At 49.1% G+C, this 20,371-nt stretch overlaps 1 protein-coding gene across 3 annotated transcripts in view; it reads right to left on the bottom strand.

Annotated features, from left to right (window-relative positions):
* Positions 1-20,371, bottom strand: part of ACSF3 (acyl-CoA synthetase family member 3) — a 66,938-nt gene that overhangs the window by 44,118 nt on the left and 2,449 nt on the right. For 2 of the 3 annotated variants that reach the window (XM_052795277.1, XM_052795278.1), the window contains exons 2-6: positions 18,697-19,428; positions 17,058-17,213; positions 6,771-6,925; positions 6,134-6,279; positions 631-743 (exon numbers count right to left, since the gene is read on the bottom strand). In XM_052795277.1, the coding sequence (XP_052651237.1) occupies positions 631-743; positions 6,134-6,279; positions 6,771-6,925; positions 17,058-17,213; positions 18,697-19,398 (1,272 nt within the window). In that variant the 5' untranslated portion in view covers positions 19,399-19,428. Of the gene's footprint in view, positions 1-630; positions 744-6,133; positions 6,280-6,770; positions 6,926-12,946; positions 13,288-17,057; positions 17,214-18,696; positions 19,429-20,371 lie in introns of those variants that run through there. The other variant, XM_052795279.1, reaches the window with a different exon arrangement.

Consider the following 20,371-nt stretch of genomic DNA (forward strand, 5'->3'; position numbering starts at 1 on the left):
TGACAGGTTTCCTCCTGCGCTATTTTGAAGTGAATGCAAGCCCCAAGGCCACCAGTTCCAGTTCTCACTGCTACACCCCTGATCAACCCAGTGAAATAAACACAGACCCTATTTCTAGGGTGAGAAATCACTCATCCTCTCCTCCAGACTGCAGATATTTAGTGACTCTTTAGATCAGAGCAGGGTCTACCTGAATTCCCTTCTATTCCTTGTTCTTACCTTCTGCAGTAGACTTCAACTTTTTGTCCTGGCTTTCAAAGGCCAGGCACTGCTTAACTCCTCACCTTCCTCTGGGGCATCAACAGCCTCAGCAGACACAGTATCATCTTCTTACACCATAGCCCATAGCCCTCATACCACAGCCTTCACCTCCCACTCCCACGCAGGGCGTGTTCTCGCTCAGATGTTGTTCATCTGTGCGGCAAGGATGACACTTGTGCAGTCCATAAAGTACCATGGCTATAGTAACCCATAAAAAGAATACAAGAAAGAGAAAACTCTAAATAGCATCACTGAGTTCCTGGGAATAACAGCAGTGCAAGCCTCAGTCCTTGGGGCTTCAAAGGGCTGGGGAGGAGAGAACTTTTCATGAGACAAAGTGAAGCAGCAGAGAACATGGCTGAGCACTACCTGTGTGTTGTCTTCATCTCCCTGAGCATGGATGGTGTAGGAACGACCACCGTTCTTCAAGGTCTCAGTGGCAATGCGCACTTCCACCCCTGGAAGCGGGGTGCCCACAGAACCTACAACAGAAAAAAAGGCTGAAACAGTGGACAGCCTCTGGGAAACAACAAAATCAAGGATGCAAAAGAGCAGCTGCTCGTCTATCAATGGCATCTGCAGACTGTGCTGGCACTAAAGAACTTCCTAGCAGGGGGTTACCCTTCAGGAAGGCTTCGATCACATCGTATGTCTGCATGCAAATGTCACTGCGGTGCAATACACCGTTGTTCGCTGAGCAGGCAGTGTTGGAAATGCCTAGGAAAACAAATGTGTCTCCAGCCCTGAACAGTCTCTCTTGGCCAGTCTTTGAAGACATCAGCACAGCTTCGCAGCTCAGTAATGAAGCTGTCTTTAAAAAAAAAAAAAAAGGCACCATGAAACCTACACAAAGATGTGAAAAGAAAGAGCACAATGATTACTACAGTGGCTCACTGCTTCTCTATAGCCTGGACCTGACAGAGAAGGCAAAGGCTTAACAGTGTGAGAATTGCAAGGGATTATCTCAGTTTTATGAGACATCAATACACTGTATATAAAACATCACAGGAGAAAAGCAGAGATCAAAACCACACCATTCGCCCACAGGTTTCAATTTTCAAAGCCAGGGAATCTGACACAGTGTCACGAATGACTGCTATTAAGCTCCAAGATGGTTCTGCGACCCAGAGCTCCCCAACCTGCAGCATTCCCACTCCTTGGTTTTAGTCCATGCTCTTCTTGGTGAGCATCTGAAGGCACAGAAGAAAGGGCAGCTTTGTTCCTGCGACCTCTGTCTGAAGGGGGGCTCCAGGCTCAGCAGCAACCAGGAGTCGTGGGCATCTGCTGGCTCAGCAGGTTTCGCTCTGCATCTCAACGGCACGAGACGGCTTTCATTGCAAGACGATGCCTGTGAGTTTCATCCCCTGTGAGTGGGAAGAGGGACGTCAGCACAGAGCAACCTGTGGCTCAGGAGGACTGGACAGGTCTGAGCTTAAATCAGTAAGTGTACTCTTTATTTTAAGAGATGATCAATTTTTCCCCTGGAGACCCTCCAGTTGTTGATGCTTTCTAGCTCTGCTATGATCAGCTTGACATTGGAAAGTCCTTAGAGCAGGGTGTGCAGGACCTGGAGCTCAGCGCTGCCTTCCCCTTGTCATCTAAATTTCAGGCATTTGGGTTGAGTGGCATTTTTCCTATCCTGGTCTCATTCTCCTGTTCAAGCCCTGGAGATCTGGTATCTGTGACATCATGATTTTGTTTGCTACATTGGTCAGTTGCCATGGAAATAGATATGTCGTCGTAGCCCAGATTTATGGCATCCCTGCAGGATCAGCTAAGAGCAGATGGGCTATGAGGGAGTGAGATTTTATTGCAGCGAAACTACCCGAACAATTAGCAAATCTGGCAAGAAATAAACAGAAAGCGACGTGGCAGTTCTGTGATGTGTGTCTGTTCAGCTTGAAATTGCCTTCGGCATTCAGGTCAGCCAACACGCAGCCAGGTCCTTCTCTTACCACAAGCATCACTTGGGCTGCTCTCATCTCGTGGCCTGACGCTGCCAGGAGTCAGAGACAGAGCACTGCAGTAAGGACGGAGAAGCATGTGCCAGGAGAAGTCACCAGGGGAAGTGCCTGGAGGTGCCATGTAGAGGTATTTATGTATTTTAAACAGCCTGGTACTTGCCATGGTAGACTCCAGGAGGACTCAAAGCAAGTAACAAGTCATGGAAAACACCCTAAACGTTTGCATGCCAAGCTTGCTGAAGCCAACTTCTAGACTTCTATGGGAACATTTTCTCCAGTGTGAAAAATGCCTTGCGCGGACAGTCGCCAACCTGCCTGTGAGACATGGCAAGGGACAGCGGGCAGACACTGTGAAGTCAGTCTTGCAAAGCTCATGGAGGGAGCAGTAACCAGTGCAATGAACTGCTACAGGCTCTCACAGGCTTGCCACCTCTGGAAGCTTTCAAATCAAGATCAGATGGATGTCTTCCTGGAAGATGCTTCTTCCCTGTATGCAAGCTACTGACCTCAATGCAGAAATGTAATTGACTGATTCAGGGGCAGCAGGACTCAATGATCAGTGCTCACTTCTAGTCTCGGTCCTTGAGAATGAAATACCGAAGATCAGCACAGCACTGTCAAAACAAATCTGAAGACACAGAGAAGGCAGTGTGTCCCCCATACAGTGTTTCAGATCCAGTCACAAATACAAGTCCATCAATTTATTTCCTACTTGGCTAAAGTAAAACCAACGTGTAAAATAAGTCCCTTGTGGAGAGCTGTTTCCTTATATTCAGTCTGGAAAAGGCTTTCTGGTATTTAGGAAAAATCACAAACTTGGAAATCCAACATCTGTAAAGGCTGAAAATGCTCGTAATGTTGATTAGAGCTACACGAACCTGACAGTATTAATAAAATTTGTGCAAAACCAATGACTAGAGCTTCTCAGGCCCATCTGCTGTGTCAAGATACACACCGTGCTGACTCCAACAGGTCAGCAGAAGGTTGAGCCCCTTCCCAAAGGAACGGCACCGGAGGTCCTGGCTTCACCAAGACCACAATCGAGGGTGATCAGAAAGGGGTCGACACTCCGCACTGGCTTCTTTTTGTCCCCAGCCAGAACCCCGAGGGGAAACTGGGGACAAATCCCTGCTCCTTCCCCTCTCGCTCCCTCCCAGCTCTCTCCAATTTGCAGGCTCCTGAATGTTAAGAAATGCTGGCAACATGCCCGCGGTGTCAGCTCAGCCGGCATCAGCCAGGCTGCAGTCAGGAAGGAGTGACACTATTATACTTTCACCAGTTCTCCTCTGTTTAAAAAAGTTGTCAGCTCTTCCCAGATAAATTTAATTGGCCCTGCGGTCTGTGTCCTTCGGTATCTGGGGACCTCGACGCTGTTATGCGCGGTGGTGTCCTGGGAGAATTGAAACAGGCCAACGATAAGGCACTCAACGATCTCACTGTCAACAATACACGGAGTCCCCGCTGTAGGAGCTATTAGCCGCCTCTGATCTAAACCTCCAATTAAAGTGGTGATTAGGCCCAGTGAGGCATTCTCCGTCCATGAATTATTCATCTCCCTTCACAGTAACAGCACCGGGGGGGATTAGAATGAGAGCTGGTGAAAACAGAGGCATTTTAAGCAGGGTTTTAACCATATACAAGCAAACATTTATCTTTCAAATCTTTCATCTTTTCTTCTTCTGGAAATTAAAGCCCCCCCCTCCCTGCCCCTTCAGACCTGTGCTGCGGGTGGAGAGCAGTGTCACACTGCCAGAGACACCGGTGGTGACACGGGCAGGACAGGCAGGCTCCGAGGACTCGACCCTTCCCCAGCCACACCAAGTGGGTGGAAGTGGGCAAGGGAAGCCCCAGGACCTCTCTTCAGAGGCTCATGAAGCAGTAGAGAAGGACGTGTGCTGCTTTCACTCCAGGAGAAATCCCCTGGCAAGTGTGAGGATCCCTGGACCTACCCACGGAGTAAAGTGTCACGCTTGCAGTGCTCTTTTTTCAAAATAAAGCTAGTAATCGCTTTGGCCAGCGTGCAAGTCTGTGGTCACCACCGCCTGTACTTCTAACACCAGTATACCTGTACACCAGAGCCATCTGAGGTCTTTTCTCTGGATACTTCACTCCTCCTCCTGCCCAGCCTCTGTTCCCAGCCCATCATTGCGTTTGACTCTCAGTTGATTCTCTCGCACTGGATGCCCTGTGGTACCTGGTGACCTTACATCCCAGCCTCTAATGGGGTACTATATCAAAAGCTTTTTCACAGCTCCAGTAAATTACGCCTCAGCTTCACCCATCTGCTTCCCAACTGACACTTCCTGAAATAAATTAATCAAGCCTATTCAATTATAGCCTTCTTTCTGTAAGGTCTCTCGCTGATCCACAGCTTTGTGAGATGCTTCTCTCCCCTCTTGGGGCTGCAGCGAGCCCCTGGACAGTGGCTGGAGTGACAGTCAGCCAGCCTTTATCCCCAGCCCCTCTGCTTGTAGCTGCACGAGAGGATTTGTCCCCAGCTCCCCTGCAGACCCCAGTACCCTCAGGGATGCTACCCCAGCTCTGTTCAGGAGCACGGCCACCCAGATCTGGAGTAGCAGCTGCCCTTCTGGGTGCCAACGTCTGTCTTGCCCATGTTACTTTCAGTCTTACTTCCTTTCTGCTTTTGTCTCCTGGGAAATTTCTAGAGCCTCCGCTCATTTCCCCTCCTGAAGATAAATGAAAAGCAAACGTGACCAGGCCACAGGGACATTCAAATGATCTCTGCACCGTCACCCTGTGGTGTGGGGCTCACAGACAGCTCGAGCTCGTGCAGGTGGGAATCTTGTTTCCCTGCCTGCTTCCCTCTCCTGCCTGCAGGGATGGGGCTTCTGGAGGAAGGGAAGACTGGCTGAGCTGGGGTGGAGGAACGACAGTTATTCTGCAAAAGTAAACTAGAGTTTGTATTTCACACTGTCCCTGAGCTGTCCTCAGGCGGAGGAGCCACTGCAGGGGAGCTGCGGCTTCTCCTCTCCCTGTGCAATCCCTGCAGGGGCACAGCTACTGCATCCCATGGGACTGGAGTGCTGTGGGAAGCCACAATGCCCAGGAGAGTCCCCCTGGGTAACATCGGTCCTCCAAGACACCGGAGACCAAGATGATGCATACGGTGCCATGCATGCACAGACAGCATGTGGGGAGGAGAAGGTGGCGTAGTGGTGGGCTGGGTTGCTCAGCAGACAGATGGCCATGTTTTTAGCCAAAGGGAGGGTGGGGGCATTTTATATTTTTCATGTTTCAGATCAATTTATTTCTAGGTTATATAAAGTACAGATATTGAGAGGAGTCACAAAGTGTACCTAAGAGAAGTGAGGGAAGACAAGGAGAGAACAGAACCAGAGTGTACAACGAGGTGTGACAATTTTAATTCCTGAGGAGTCAAGAAACTTGCACTAAAATAAGAGTAAGCAGACATCCTATTTTAAATGTTCAGTACCGATCAGTTGGACGTGAACTGCTGCGTGGGGAATCCTGTGTCAACACCACACATGAATACAATTTCACAGAGCAGGAGCTGAAGACGCAGTCCCACCACAGTGCTTGAATTAAGACTTTGGACATAATAAAGCATCAATATGGACTCTGCCTCCTGGGCAGAACCAGCCTAGCTGGTCAGGTCAGCGTGCACCACTGTGAGCTCTGCACACACAGCTTTGCCAATCCACCGTGGCCAGCGATCCCAGAGAAACCCACCAGCCACTTCCCACATACCCATGCCCCCTCCTGGCTTCCCAAGGCCAATTCCCCTGCCAGCATCATTGTTCGTACCACAGCCTGCTCCTCAATCATGACAAATGGCGATTAGATGTATATTCTTTGTGATGACAAAACCCAAGAACACTTCACAGCCAAATGCCTCCAAACAGTGTGCACCCTCTAGAGACTCCTACCTGGGACACGGACTCCATGCAAAGGGTTAGAAAGCGCCATCCCAATCTCAGTCATCCCATACCTCTCCAGCAATGTGTGCCCAGTGATGCTCTTCCACTTCTCCAGGACAGGCACAGGCAGGGCTGCTGAGCCTGATACCATTAACCTGCACAAGGAAACCCCATTTAAGAAAGTATCCAAGATCACCTTTGCTCCAGGGAATTTGCAGTCTGACACAGGGTTACATAAAGGCTGCTCCTACGCAAAACCTTAAGCCAGAAGCCCCCAAAGCCTTTTAACTGCAACCAAGGATGTTCCTCACATATAGAAGATTCTCTGTCTGATATGGGTTTTAAATTAAGATGGGACAGCCTCCTAAAAGAGATACTGCACTACAAACTTGGGTTGCAGGACAAAAAGTCCTTAGTTTTGTGTTATGTAGGGTGACACATATAACGAGCATGCAGACCCCTTCTGGCTTTACCATGCAAGAGTGGCTCATGATTAAGTAATGTCACCCTGGTTCTTGTCAAACAGACACTAAAGCACAACAATCAGCACTGCAAAGAGGTGATCCTAAAAAGAAATCTCAGCAGATCCACTGTGGGGACAGCTAGCCACCAGCAGCCCCTGCCCAGAGGGGCATCGCTCACCTACCTGATGTTCTCCTGGCAAAACGCACGCACAAAATCCTGGACTTGTGGTTGAGAGAAATGCTTGTCATAATACTCTATCAGCTTGGCATAGATAGTGGGCACTGCCATGAAGACACTGATACGGGGAGCTTGGGAGCTTAGGAACTTCTTCCAAACCTACAAAGGAAGGGAACACACATGTATAAAAATACACCTCAATGTAAATTGTAGAGGGAAGTGATTGTCAGCGCTGTCCATGCTAAATCCTCAACACCTTTGAAGAGGTTCACACGCGAGGGCTCTGCAAACGCCTCACAGGGCAGTGAGCCCCACCACTGCTCCTTCGTACAGTGCAAGGGGCAACTGAGGTACAGGAGGGTGACAGGCTTGTCCAAAACAAAGCCACCCCGGGCTGGTCGCACACAGTCAAACCTCTGCTATCTAAGACTTCTGGAAAGTACAAACAACTGGAAGCCTGGTGTGTGCACCTCATCCACGTCCAGAACAATGGCTCCCAACCCTCATCATGCCCTTCTTGCCCAAAGCACAACATTCGACCTCCTCATTCTACCAGTGGATCACCCACCTGCTTTCACTCTCAATAAGCACAAGATGATGGAAATGGCATTTTTAGTACCATCATGTTACAGCCAAGAATTTGCTCATGAAGATGTAAGCTTGTGGCAGAATCAATTAATTCCCTTATCACGTACAACTCTTCAGAAGCTACACAAAGCCACCAGCTTTTCAAAGCATGGGAGCTCTTCTTTGCAAAGGCACTAAGCCACATGCGAAGAACGTGATACACAGGTAGGAGCCCACAGACTTGAACCTTTGAGGGAGAAATGCTTTTAAGATGTTGGCAGGGCTGGGAAGAGAGATATCACGCGCTTAAACTGGGAGTGAAACTCCATTGCAATAGAAATGGTCATCTTCTGGTGAGCAGGCGCAGGGAGACGGGCCCCCAGAGGGCTCAGATCAGCCATCAGAAACCACAGGTAAAACAGCTGTAGCCAGGAGACAGCAGCTAGCCAGGAGGGCCACTACACCAACCCCGCTCTTCCCGAGAGGAACCATCCCTCTGGGACGGATGTTCTTCAGCTGCGACTCCTGCTAACATGTGGCAACTACAAATGGGGGCAAATTCCAGGAGCCAGCTCTGCTGGGGGGGGGATGAAGACTAAGCGACCCCCGGCTGCTGCCCTGGCTGAGCAGCCCCTCCTGGGAGCAGCTAGCAATGGGAAGGAGCCATAAATATTGCAATTGGGCCCATTCCTTCCACACCTCGCCACTCTTCCCCCTAGATAAGCTCTTCCCAAGACAGGAACGATCCAAAGTCATCAATAAATTAAAGGCTACGGTGACGGCCGCCTCTTTCCTTTCGCTCCGGTCCCTGCCCCGTTGTTGACAAATGTATTTCCTAACAGCTCCTGACAACGCGCGCCGCCTCTCCCCTCCCTGCCCGCGCACGCTCAGCTGCACACAGGCGCGTGCAACGGCGAGAAAAAGCAGGAATTGATTGAAGGTGAACAAGTGATTCTCCTTCATGCTGTCACTCTGCCCCCTTCCCCTCCGTCCCGCTCACTCAGGCTCCATTTCATTACTTTCTACTTCGCTGCTCCGGCACCGCCTCCCCCTGCGTCTCTCACTCCACTGCTTCAGAACAATCAGCTCCTAAAAAAAACCCCACCACCACCATGTTGTTATTCTTAATAGAGCCGGACACATCCAACAAAGGCACCGTCCCACCAAACAGAAGGGATTTCATGCTGCCTCCCAGCCCAGAGATGGTCCTCGACGGGGCGAGACAAATGCACAAGGTGGAAACCCCCCGGACACCTCCGGAGCTGGGACATGAGCGCTGCAAGATCCCCTCAGCATCAGGGAAAGCAGAGGAGGAACATGACTTGCCCAGACCGATGGGTGACATGCCCAGAGAGGGAACATCACACTCCCTTGCAGAAACCCCACCTACCAGCACGATCCCCTAAACCAAGCTGGAATAGACAAAATTGCATTTAGAAGGATCTAACCCCTGCCATACTCCTCCCAGCCTCTTTCCCCAAAGATCTTTTTCTCTTCAACCCCCCAATATCTTTCTCATTCAAGGCAGCAGGACGGAGAAGGACCTCTCCAAAGCCAGGGGCTGAATGCACGGACCTGCTCTCCTCAGCCTGGTGCTCCCGAGAGCCATTGCCTTGGGCAGGGAGAGAAGCGTGATGAAAAGCAGGGATCAGGACTGTGCCAAAAGAATTGAAGGGAGACAGATGCTTGGGGCTGTTGGATCCTTGCTTTTCGATTTTTTTTTTTGCTTTCACAAGTCCAGAGCAGCTGCGGGGAGCACAGGCAGACTTCTAGTCTGGCCACGCAGCACAGTTATTTTCACACGGATTTGGATTTGAAAAAAAAACACCAAACCATTGCTCCAAAACACAGCAGATCTCTCTTGCACCCCAGAGTCCCCTTTCCTCGCACACCTGCTCCACTCCTGCCCTAGACAAAATCCTCCCTACCACCACTCCAGACACAGGAGCAGCTTTTTCAGTGTCAGTCCAACTCGCCCCAGCAACAGCCCCTTCCTGAAGATAAGCAGCTGCCTTTGGATTTGTGCCACCAGCTGCCGGGGTGATCTGCTGACAGCCAAACCTCTCCACCTGCTCTGCTCCTGCTCAGCCAAATCTGGATCCTACCCATGTGTTTTAACGGTACTAAGCACTGAGCCATGGTACAAAGCTGGCAGCCCCAAGCCCTCTGCAGACCCCGAGCTGTCCGGAGAGCTTGTCACTGCCCAGCCAGCTGTAACAGCTATTTCTGTTTTATAACTATAACTTCACGGTTTGAGAGAAGGATCTGGGAAAGTCTCGTTACCTGGGACTAATCAATCAATCCCGGGGCTTGGACAGGCTCGTAGCAAGAGGCCAGCTTTGCCCTTCCAGCGCACGGCATCCTCCCACACCGTCAGGCTTAGAGCAGCACAATCAATCTCCTCTTCTGTTATCCCATGTGTCACTATCACCACATCAATTACCTGTGGACAGGGTATTGGCAGCCCATCACTTCATTTTATTTTGCTCACCTGATACCTCAGGACTCCAAGGGCTTTTAAAAAGCCACAGATTCCAGAGGCAAACATGACACTGTGTGCCAGGGCTGCTGGACTTTGCACCGGGTGCTCACCGGACACAAGGGAAGCAGCAGCCTTCTGATGGAATACGTTCAGGAGATGGACCAAGATTCCTTTTAAGATAAACGAGGGCTAGAAACAAAAAGTTTCTAACTGCAAGACAGCAAGAGTGGGAACAGCTTCCTACCAGCAATAACAGCAGTGAAAGCCCACAGCAGGCTTACAGGACAGGGCTGCCTGAGCCAGCAAAGAAGTGGGAGACCTTCTGTTCCCAAGAGCCTTCCCGTCAGCCTGACATTCCTGATTTTCTTCCCCTCCCACTGCACAAAATCGTATCTGGACAATTCCATGGGCTGGCCAATGGGATTTTGCCATCAGTAAATGGAAAAAAAAAAAAAAAGGAAAAAATTACACCAGGAGGTACAAAACAACAGACACAGCTGTAAGATTTTTCCCACGTATTTCTTCCAGCACACAGATGGCATGATGGTGAATGAGGACAGAGGAACACGCAAGCTGCTCCAAGAGATAGTCATTCCATGCAGCAGCCTTCCCAACCAGCCTCCATATCTGCTAAGATCACCTGAAGCAAGAGATACAAGCACAGGGGAGAAAAGCCAGTAACTTTTTTTACCTTTACAGAGGCCTCACCTTCAGAGGGAGATGCGCAATGCCATAAACTAGACAGAAAACACCATATCTACCAACATCTGGGCATCTTCTAATGCAAAAAAAGATAAGAAGGTGGCAACAACCATTTGTATGCTGAATCTTGCAAGACTTTGCCCGATAGAGGACTGCCAAAAACAGCCAGAAGAGATGCAGGCAAAAATGCCTAAAAGCTGAAAAGGAAGTGAATATCAGCATGGATTTTCCCATCAGATAGCAAACGGATAATAGACAGCCCGTGCTGCTGCCTGTATTGACAGATACTACAGTTCCTCTCTTCTATAAAATTATTGTATCATTTTCAGTTGTTATTGAATTTTTTTTAAACCTTTTCAAAAGTAACAATACCCCTAATGCAAGGCTAAATCATCCCTTTACTTCCCTTTTGATTGGGCAGATGGGTTTGTGTTTTGCATCGATCACTGCCATGCGGGCAGCACTGCCGGGGAGGAAAAGGGCGCCTGCAATTTTCGGAGCATCTGCAAGAGCAACAGGCAGCAACGTGGCTGCAGCCAAGCCTGATCCTCGTTTGGCAAGACCCTGTGCCTAACACCAAGGACAGAAAGCTCCCAGAACTCTCCAGTACCACCAAAGGGATGGCAGGACCACGCACCCACGTCCAACACCGGTTTATCCCCAACAAAGGCAGACGGGCACAACATGAGATGGGAGAGAATCAAGGAGAGCTCTGCGCTCTGCTAAGGACCAAGCCATGATGGTTCGTGAGCAATATGCAGAGAGAGAAACATTCTTCTCTTCAAAGGGAAATTGGGCCCTTGGTGGCTTCGTCTCATGTTTGTTATAACCCCAAACTGTTTGCGCTCTGCATGACTCTGGTTTTAATCATTTATTCATCAGTGCAGTCTGATGGCCCCTCTGCATTCCAGGCTGAAGCTTTTAAACCCTTCCTATGCTTTAGGCATACTGAAAGGAGCAAGTGCTTTCCCTGGGACCTGGTAATATAAGTAAATATGACAGGCTCTGGTTCCATTTTTTATATTTCCACACACACATCAAAAGACATTACTCCGTAACAGATGCTGAGGACAGACGGCAGATCTGGGGAGATGGGAAGAAAAACTCTAACTTTTTAAAGCCAGGTCTGTGAGAAGTGATCAAACATAATCCATTCACTAGTGACCTGCTCCTCCCTCCACCGACTCCTCTTTGAGTCTGAAATAAAATTACTCCTCTGAAGCCTCCCATTAACGGATGAAAAGACAATTGCCTTTCTCTAGCTGAAACTGGATGGGAGACACAATCCCCAGCATGCTATGAGCAGCGTCTTAGCCATGCTTGGTTATTGGAGATCAGACTCCTCTACTTGGATTTGCCTTTTTTTTTTTTTTTTTTTAAATAAACTAAAAGAGCTGCCCAGAGTGATGTTTGCAGAACTGACATATCAAGGGGAGAGGCTCACTGCGGTGCACGCTTCTCCTTCCCAGAGGCAACCGTGACTACCGAGCCATAGATCTCCCCGCACAGCCCAGTGAAGGTATAAAGCATCAGCGCCCAGCCTCAGCCCAGCCTGGTTCACACAGATAACAGCAGCAGCAAGGACAAACAGTTTGCTTGCAGATGTAGCACAGGCTGCTGGTCTTCACGAGGAAGTCAGGGGTATAACCATACGATGCAGCAGTGACCCCCGAGCAACACCTCACATGCAAGCTCGACAAGCATCAGGTCCGCGGCAGCCTCCCACCACGGGAAAAAGCTGCCATGGGTGACAGCACGCTTACAGCATGTTGGGGGAATTAGTCCCGAATCACACACTAGCTTTGGGCACTCATTCCCATCAGGCCAAATGCCTAGAAAGAAGGGTCCAAATAAAATTAATGATTTTGATGGCTTTGCGTGTGACATTGTAAAACTGGGTATGATTTTTAGAGGGCTTGATCCTCGGAGGCACCTTAAGTCAGACGTGCAGTAACACAGGCACCAAAACAACAGCTCCTTTTGGAACTTAAGGGCACTAAATCTGCATCTTGGCATGTTTATCATGGAAGCAGTTGCAGGGTACAGACAGCATTGTCATTCTGCAGGCAGCACACCACAGCTCGAAACCTGCCTAGCAGAGGCAAGCGGGTAGTGCACGCTACAACTAGGTCACACCAAGTTGAGATTTCTATAAGCTTCCCCCATCACTCAGAGCAAGTTTCTTCCTTCATGTTTTTGAATACTTCCCCACCTTCCCACTCTGTACTTAAGGCTGAAAGACCTCCCGGGATCCAATCTCACATTTATCAATGTGAAGAGCTGACAGGGAGCCTTTTGCTATTAGAACATCTTTCCCTTAAAGAGAGATCAGAGGTGGTCCAAGGCAAAGACAAGCTGTTGTTCAAACTCAGGGTGGATCCACTTTGGCCAAAAGCCTCAGCATAAGATCCTGCAAAGCAGACACTGACCTCACAACTCGCTCCAAAAGACTCCTGTCCGCAGGGTGCCCAGCGCAGCCGGGTCCCAGTCCAGAACGGGATCATCAACGTGTGACTGTCACGGCAAGAGCACCGGCACAGAGGACACATGACTTCCCCTGGGTCTCTCTCTCCAGACTCGCTGACATTTCCATTGAGTAACAGTCACACCACAGGGTGTGCTCAGCCTTCGCAGCCGTCACTGAATCGATGCGGGGAAGGGAGATGGAGAGAGGGAGTCTTTGGGGAACGGATGCTCTACTGTCTGTTTGGCGCAAAGCCCGATGCTCCAGAGGCCTTCAAAAAGCACTTGGTCATGGGCTTTCTCCAATGCCCAGTAAGGAGAAGGCTCACCTTGCGCTCCTTCCTTAAGCAAAGGCATTAATCTCTTCTCCTCTGGCCACCAATTTACACAAAAACTGTATAAATCCAGCATCTTTAAAATTTCTACTCCTGCACAAGAAAAAAAAAAAGGCAGGCATTTCAACCAGGCTCAGAAGCAGCTGAGAAATCCTGGCTGCCTGCAAACAGGAACAGTGCAGCTGGAGAAGTAAACTTGGAAGCAAGTTAGGATGGGAGGATCGTATAGGGATGCTCAGGCTGCAGCTTGCTCTGGCTCCAAAGGAGGTTTCTGCCCTCCCAGTCCTCACCCTTGGAAAAAAAAAAAAAAAAACACAAACAAAAAAACCCCCAAAAAACCCAACAACATCACAACAACACTCTTGCCCCACACAGCTGCTGGGAGGAATGCACTTTAAGGCTCACTGCTGTTCTCCTGCCTGCTCCAAGTCCACATGCTCATAGCAGCACTGAAATTTCTCCCCCCGCAGTCAGTGCTGTCGATCCCAAGCACCAGAAGCACGGGCAGGAGCACTGGGTGCCAGTCCATGGTCTCCAGGCAGGAGCGCAGGCAGCAGCCTGAGAAGGGCAGCCCGTGGAGACACACTGCACCCCAAGGAGTACACGCACCAGAGGACTTAGCACATCATGTACAAGTGGACTGTAACACTGGAAATTAAGGGCCCATTTATAAACCCTTTATTAATAAGTGATTAATAGATACAGCCATATTTTTTAATAACTTACAATAAAAAGATGCTACAAAAAGCTTAAGCAAGACAGTCTTAACAGATGGTGCTATAAAGTGAATTATAACATGTACAGTAGCTAGTGCAAAGTAATGGATGTCCTCATTTAATAAAAAGAATCAGATTTTATGCAGCAACTTTCACGCTTGAGGCATCTCAATACACTTTAATGAGCCCTTGTGGCCTCAGCAATAGCTTGCATGCAGCCACAGACATCAGATGCTGTTTTAGTAAGAGAGTGGATGTTGGTCAGGACACTGGGGTTACTCCACAGTCTTGATTTTTAACCTTTCCTTGGACAGTTACCAAAAACAGACAGAAGGGTCTGAAAGATGCCACCTCCTAACACTGCACTGCAGGGAACGACAAGCAAGCCTTGGTCTGGGGCTTGAAATGTCTTCTAACTAAGAAAAAAAGAAAAGAACATTATTACCACTACCGAAACCAGACTGGCATCTGTATCCACGACTATAAGGCATGCCGCAAATTATGTAATTTAATAAACACTGTAATAATAAAGTATTTATTTTGTATAATGAAGTGTTAGTGATTAGAAACCAAACACACATTGGGCATGCTGCTGCGGTTTCTCTTGAACCCTTGCCAGTATCACTCAAGGCTAAATATGTCTGCAGCAGGTTGAGAGTAAGTTCCTAGCCTTGTTTTGATCAGCCTGTCAAGTGTTTTAGCTGCCATTCGAGTTTCTTTATATCACACTATAATTGGCTGCTTTCTCAAGGTGCAGCAAAGGAAAAAAGCACATAGCAAAACTCGGGCTCCTTTTGCAAAATCCTCCACTGAAACTCCACTGCTTTTCTGAAAGCTGATTTCAGTAGCAAAGGGCATTTTGTAAACAGCTGGTGAAAATAGACTGGAACTGAAAGGCAGCTTGCATTAAACTCCACAAGAAAGCCTTATTTACCCTCATGTGCTTTCTTTGTAGTGTCGATCAAACCACTTTCAGCTCCCAGGGGAGGCCCTCGGAAAAATAAAGGGAATAAAAAAAAAAACCAGAAAAAGCAAATGACGTCCTTCAGAGCCTGAATGCACCTGAGAGCCCTCGAACGACACTCGCGGCGGCAGGCACGCTTGCCACGCCGACCTCCCTGCCCAAGTTCAACCTCCAGGGTCAAGCAGACGCCCTCCAGCACTGTCCCCGCTTGCCCTTGGTTGTCAAGTCTGGGGGAGAGCTTTGATCAGAGAAGGCAGGCGGGGTGTCCTGCTCCCCCGCACCTGAACCCATCCTTCAACGTCAGCTCATTGATTTGCAGATGTCGGGAGACAGCAGAGAAAAACACAAGGGTATAAGGGACAATCAATCACCGGTGGCACAGGACGTGGAGAAACGCGCCCTCCAGAGGGCTTGGCTTTGCTTCCAGGCTACCAGCACGCTCTTCTGCCACCTCACCAGCATCACCAGGGCTGGCCACGATCCGAGCTCCAGCTTTGGTGGGGCACACGTCCCTACTGCACCCTGAGCTTTTGGGGCGACACCCTAAAGACAGGGGGAGACACTTTGGCAGCGACCATCGAGGAGAGAGCCCTGGCTACAGCTGCCAGGGGACCTTCCTGCCTTCTTCTACCATAGCATCCTACCTATTTACCATGGAAATGCAAATGCAGAGCTGCCCCCCCAGGATTCTGGGGCTGTTCCCCCACCAAAGCGTCAGTGCGCGGGCAGCAACTGGATGTTCAGGTGTCAGGGCCATCTTGAAACAAGAAAGGAAGCGTGCATTTTCTGTGGTTGCTTCTCCGAGAAGCAGAAATAAGCAATGAAGAATCACATGGTCCTGCAGCCGCTCGTATCAGAGCCCAGGCTCACCCTGGCCTGACAACAGCACAGTCAAAGGCTTCTGGGTGTATCCCACACCTTTGCACTTTGTCTTTTCAGTGTGACAAGGCCACCCAGCATATGAATAAACAGGTAAAGCAGTCTGTTTAGTTACAAAGCACAGGCTTGACAGGCTCTTTGCACTTTCCCAGGGAGTTCTGTAGGACAACGTTTGTTTTCTTTCTGCTATGAGGTGGCAGCAGCACCTGAAAATCCAGTTGCTCCCTTAACAGTGACACTCCAACATCTCTCACACCACCCACAACACTGGGAGACTTAAATGAACGGTGCTGGATCCCAGGGGCCGGTAACTGTAGAAACTGTTCTGTTCAAACCTTACTGTTGGTTGCCCTCTTTCTAGCCCCTTTTCTTCCTCTCTTTAGGTCGGCTGCCTGCCACCGCAGCAAGGAACAAGAGAAGCAGAGCACTGGGACTGGTGTTTCCTGTCTCAGCTAGAAAACAACATTATAAGCATGTCTTTACTGCATTCAAGTAAGGTCTCCCTCCTGCCACCTTTCCTGCAAGGCTGCAAGAAGGTCTCGATTTGCAAACTCTCTCTCGTATCACTGAGTCTAAACCAAGAGATCTGTTAACACTCATTTCTCCACAGAGGAAGAGCAATGTTTCCATGCAAGTGATGAGTACCAGTATTTCTCTTACCTGGGCTGCAAGAAACTCTAAAGCCTGTGTTCTGTCATATAATGTAATACAAAGCACCGAGGACATAGGATTGGAAGGGAAAAATGCAAGCTACTAAAAACGTCAACAAGCAGCATAGCTTCAAGCAGCACACCGCTAACATGCAAGAGAAAAATCCAGTATTTCCACCTTTCCTGGTACTAGAAAATTAACAACCCTTATTCTGGGTGCAGATGCTCTTAAGTGGGTACGTAGAAGGGCCCACTTCCAGCCAGAGACCCTCAACATCATGAGGAGGGGCAGTGTAGCGTTACAATTACATACGTCACACTTAAACAAGTTGTAGCCTCCAGAAGAGCACGTTTACCCCAGACTGAGTGTCCAACCAAAAGCGTTTTTTAACAGACACTTTGTGAATGGCATGCAGCCAGTGGCTGAAGAGGCTGGAATTCTTTAAGAACTTATTTCCAAAGTTGCTCTAATTACAATGCATGGGGTCTTGCTGCTGAATTTCAAAGACAACGCGCAATCCCTCCAGGCTTACCATCTGTGCATTAAATTCGGGTAACATGATGCATGTCGCTCCCACCCAGAGAGGACAGAGGAGCTTATTGATCACGCCGTGGACATGATGTAAAGGCAGCACATGCAGAATAACATCCTCCTTCTTCCACTCCCATTTTTCAACCAGCCCCGTGGTCTGCAGAAGAAAACATATAACCCAGTGTTAGGGCAGGAGGAAAGACTCTCACTGCTTGAAAAGCCCAAGGTATCCAGGCCCCAGATCCCCTGGGCACAGCTGGCAGCAGAAATCCCAGACCTCCTGGAACAACGCTTAGGCACAAAAATCTTTCCTTTAGGGTCAGCATAAGCAAAATTCCCACCACAACAGTAGAATACAAGAGGAATTCCTCCTGCATCTCATCAGTACATGTCTTCATATACATCAGCAAAATTCTTCCTCATTTCTGAGAAACAGTCAACAATTATTTTAAGCAGGGCCTACAAAAATTATTAGCCTGCTACTGCACATGCAGAGCTGGCAGATATAGTAATCAAAAAACTAATTTTCCCAGAACTCTGTTGACACAGTTTGGACACCAATGACATTGGGCTTTTAGCACCTGTAAGGGATAGTCAGTAGGAGCAGAAAATCACTGTCTGATAAACAGAAAGTAGGCTTCATGTTATTAAAAAAAAAAATAGTATATCAAGCTTCTAAAATACTCTGCTGTGAAGGGATAATTGTCTAAAGCGTTAGACCTCAGGCCTCTGGGTGAACAATAACCTTCAGAGCACAGCGTTAGCAACTGGAAAGCTTATTTCCAGCCATCTAAAAATAAAAAAGCATTTGAACAGTGGAATTTAGTCATGTCATTCACAACCCTCTTCCACAGGGCAGGGAGAAGGTTTTAGGCTTTCTGTAAGACAGCACAAAAGATGGTGACTGCTCAGGCCACCTCCCAAATGATCAGCATATTTGTAAGGGAACAGATTCTTTGCCCAATATAGCCAAGCCCTGGCTCTATCCATCAAGGCTTTCATACCACTCCCGACATTGCAGTATCTGAGCACCCAGAACAACGTAAGCTCTCAGAGGCATCCGTAAGGCACGATGTATTCCCTGCCCTTTTTCCCTAATGGCATGAGTCTATCAGTTGCAGGCAGTGATAACCAACTGGTGAGGTAGTCAGCAGGCTCATTCAAACTTTTAATTCCTTTTGGCTCAGAGAGCTAATGGATTTTTTGCCTTGGGGACATATAGCTGAATAATGCACAGACTTCACACAGTACTGTACTGGGCTGGGCTAAGTTATATTCCAATTAGGGGCACAGATTTTTTTCCTAGTCACAGTAAAGAAAAGCAAACTGTAAAGAAAGCAGTCTTTTTACAACAGGTCTCATCCCTTCTGCTTTCCAGGAAAGCAGGAAGAGTCCATCTGCTCCTGGTTGCAGTTGCAGCACCACAACACCAAAAGGACAAGGTTTAGAGCCTCAAACACGCTTCTGTGTGTTCACTTCAAAAGGGTTGAGGACTTTCGAGATACAATCCCACAGCTCTGCGCAGGAACTCGGTTGTGGTAAGGTGTGTCGTGCTTTGAGGTTTGCAACCCCAAATCAGCTCTGAAGGCCAAGACCTCTGTAACTTGGCACGAGCTTTGCAGAGGGAAAGCAGCACTCACCACAGCTTGCACGTTCTCATGGGTGCTGAGGACACCTTTCGGTCTTCCCGTTGTCCCACTAGTGTAGATTATCATGGCTCCTCTGTCCTTCCATGAGGAGCAGGTTGTCAAGGGACCCTCTTCCACTGCTGCATGACTTGCAGATTCATCACCACGAGACCTAAGAAGCGGCAGAACCGGGACTCCCAACTTCTCAGCGCTAGGGGCTATTTTCCCCACATATTCCTCTGCTGCGATGACTAGAGCGCTCTGCGAATCCCGAATCACGTACTCCAGTTCCTGCACAGGGTGTTTCTTGTAAAGGGGCACTGCTATGCCCCCACTCATCCAGGAAGCCCACTGGGCCACCACATATGAGGCATCATTGGGACACAAAAATGAGATCCTCTCTTCCTTCAAGTCCCTGCTGGAGCACTCCAGAGCTCTACAGATCTCCTGGGACAAGCGTAGACTCTGGCTGAGAAGGTCCCTGTAAGTGTGCTCACCGTTTTGGTCAACAATGGCGATTTTATCACCAAAAGCCAAAGCCCTAGTGAAGACAGGGGTAACGTCACTGCTGTAGGTTGCCCACACAGTCTGCAGACCTCTGCGAGGACAGCCAGCCCTGTTCTGCCCACGCAACCCCCATCTGCAACGGTGCAAGTCCTGGACGAGGCATCGAAGCGGCCGGCTCACTTGGGGGAAGAGCAGAGAGACCAGCATCCTGCCAGCACCGCTTGTTTTGAAGTGATTCTGCAGAAAGCAATTATAGGAACAGATAAGTATGTGCAGCAATTACCCAGGGGTTTATTCCCACAAAGGAAAAGTGGCAGCCTTCATTTGAATAATACCCACTGTATTATTAATGTTTATGCTTCAGACTGCTGCATCCCCAGTGCGCTAGGCCCTGCCCAGATGGAACAGGAGACAGAGACCCTTCCCTACACAGCCTCCATGTCCCTAAAAAACAGTCTAAGTTAAATTATGAAATAGTTTTCATCGATCAGTAATATTAGGCCACTAAGTAGTGGCTACTTGAGGTGTCACTCTAACTCAGCGGGACCAGCATTTAAAGAAATTAAATAATTACAACAGTACCCAGCTCTCAATTTACAGTTTCCACTGCTTTGGTAAACTATTGCCTTGCTCTGTGCTTCCAGTTAGGCAGCACAGTCCTAGACATGAAATCTAAGCCTCCTAAGGTTTAGCCCAGTGGAAGATTGTTTCCTGTGTGAGCCTTCTTTCAAGCAATAGCACATCTAAATACAGGGAAGTGCCCAAACCCTCCCACCTGACGGGTCATCCATCACAAACACTGCTTCAACTCAAAAGCTCTTACGCGACAGACCAAGCAGTTAACAGCTCTGGAACAGCCACAGGCGGCAGGAGCCCTCCCCATGCCGAGCAACTGGTTTTCCCAGCAAACCGCAGCAGGGAAGCGCAGCCGCACACACGCTGACCTGTGGGTTTGGTACGGCACTTCTGAAAGTACCAACCTGGCAGCACCCAGAGCCAGGCAGAGCATCGGGACAAGCTCAGCCATGGCACCAGGCTCCACCTGGGCAGCCAGAGCTTGATCTGAGCCCAGCCCAGCCCAACCACCAGCCTGGCCCAGCCACTGCGCCACAGCGATGACACGATGCACAGAGGCATTAAGAGAAAGTCTCCAGAAAGAAATGGGGAGGCGTACCAGCAC

The sequence above is a fragment of the Harpia harpyja genome, chromosome 9 (genome assembly GCF_026419915.1).
Source record: "Harpia harpyja isolate bHarHar1 chromosome 9, bHarHar1 primary haplotype, whole genome shotgun sequence".
NCBI classification, from domain to species: domain Eukaryota; kingdom Metazoa; phylum Chordata; class Aves; order Accipitriformes; family Accipitridae; genus Harpia; species Harpia harpyja.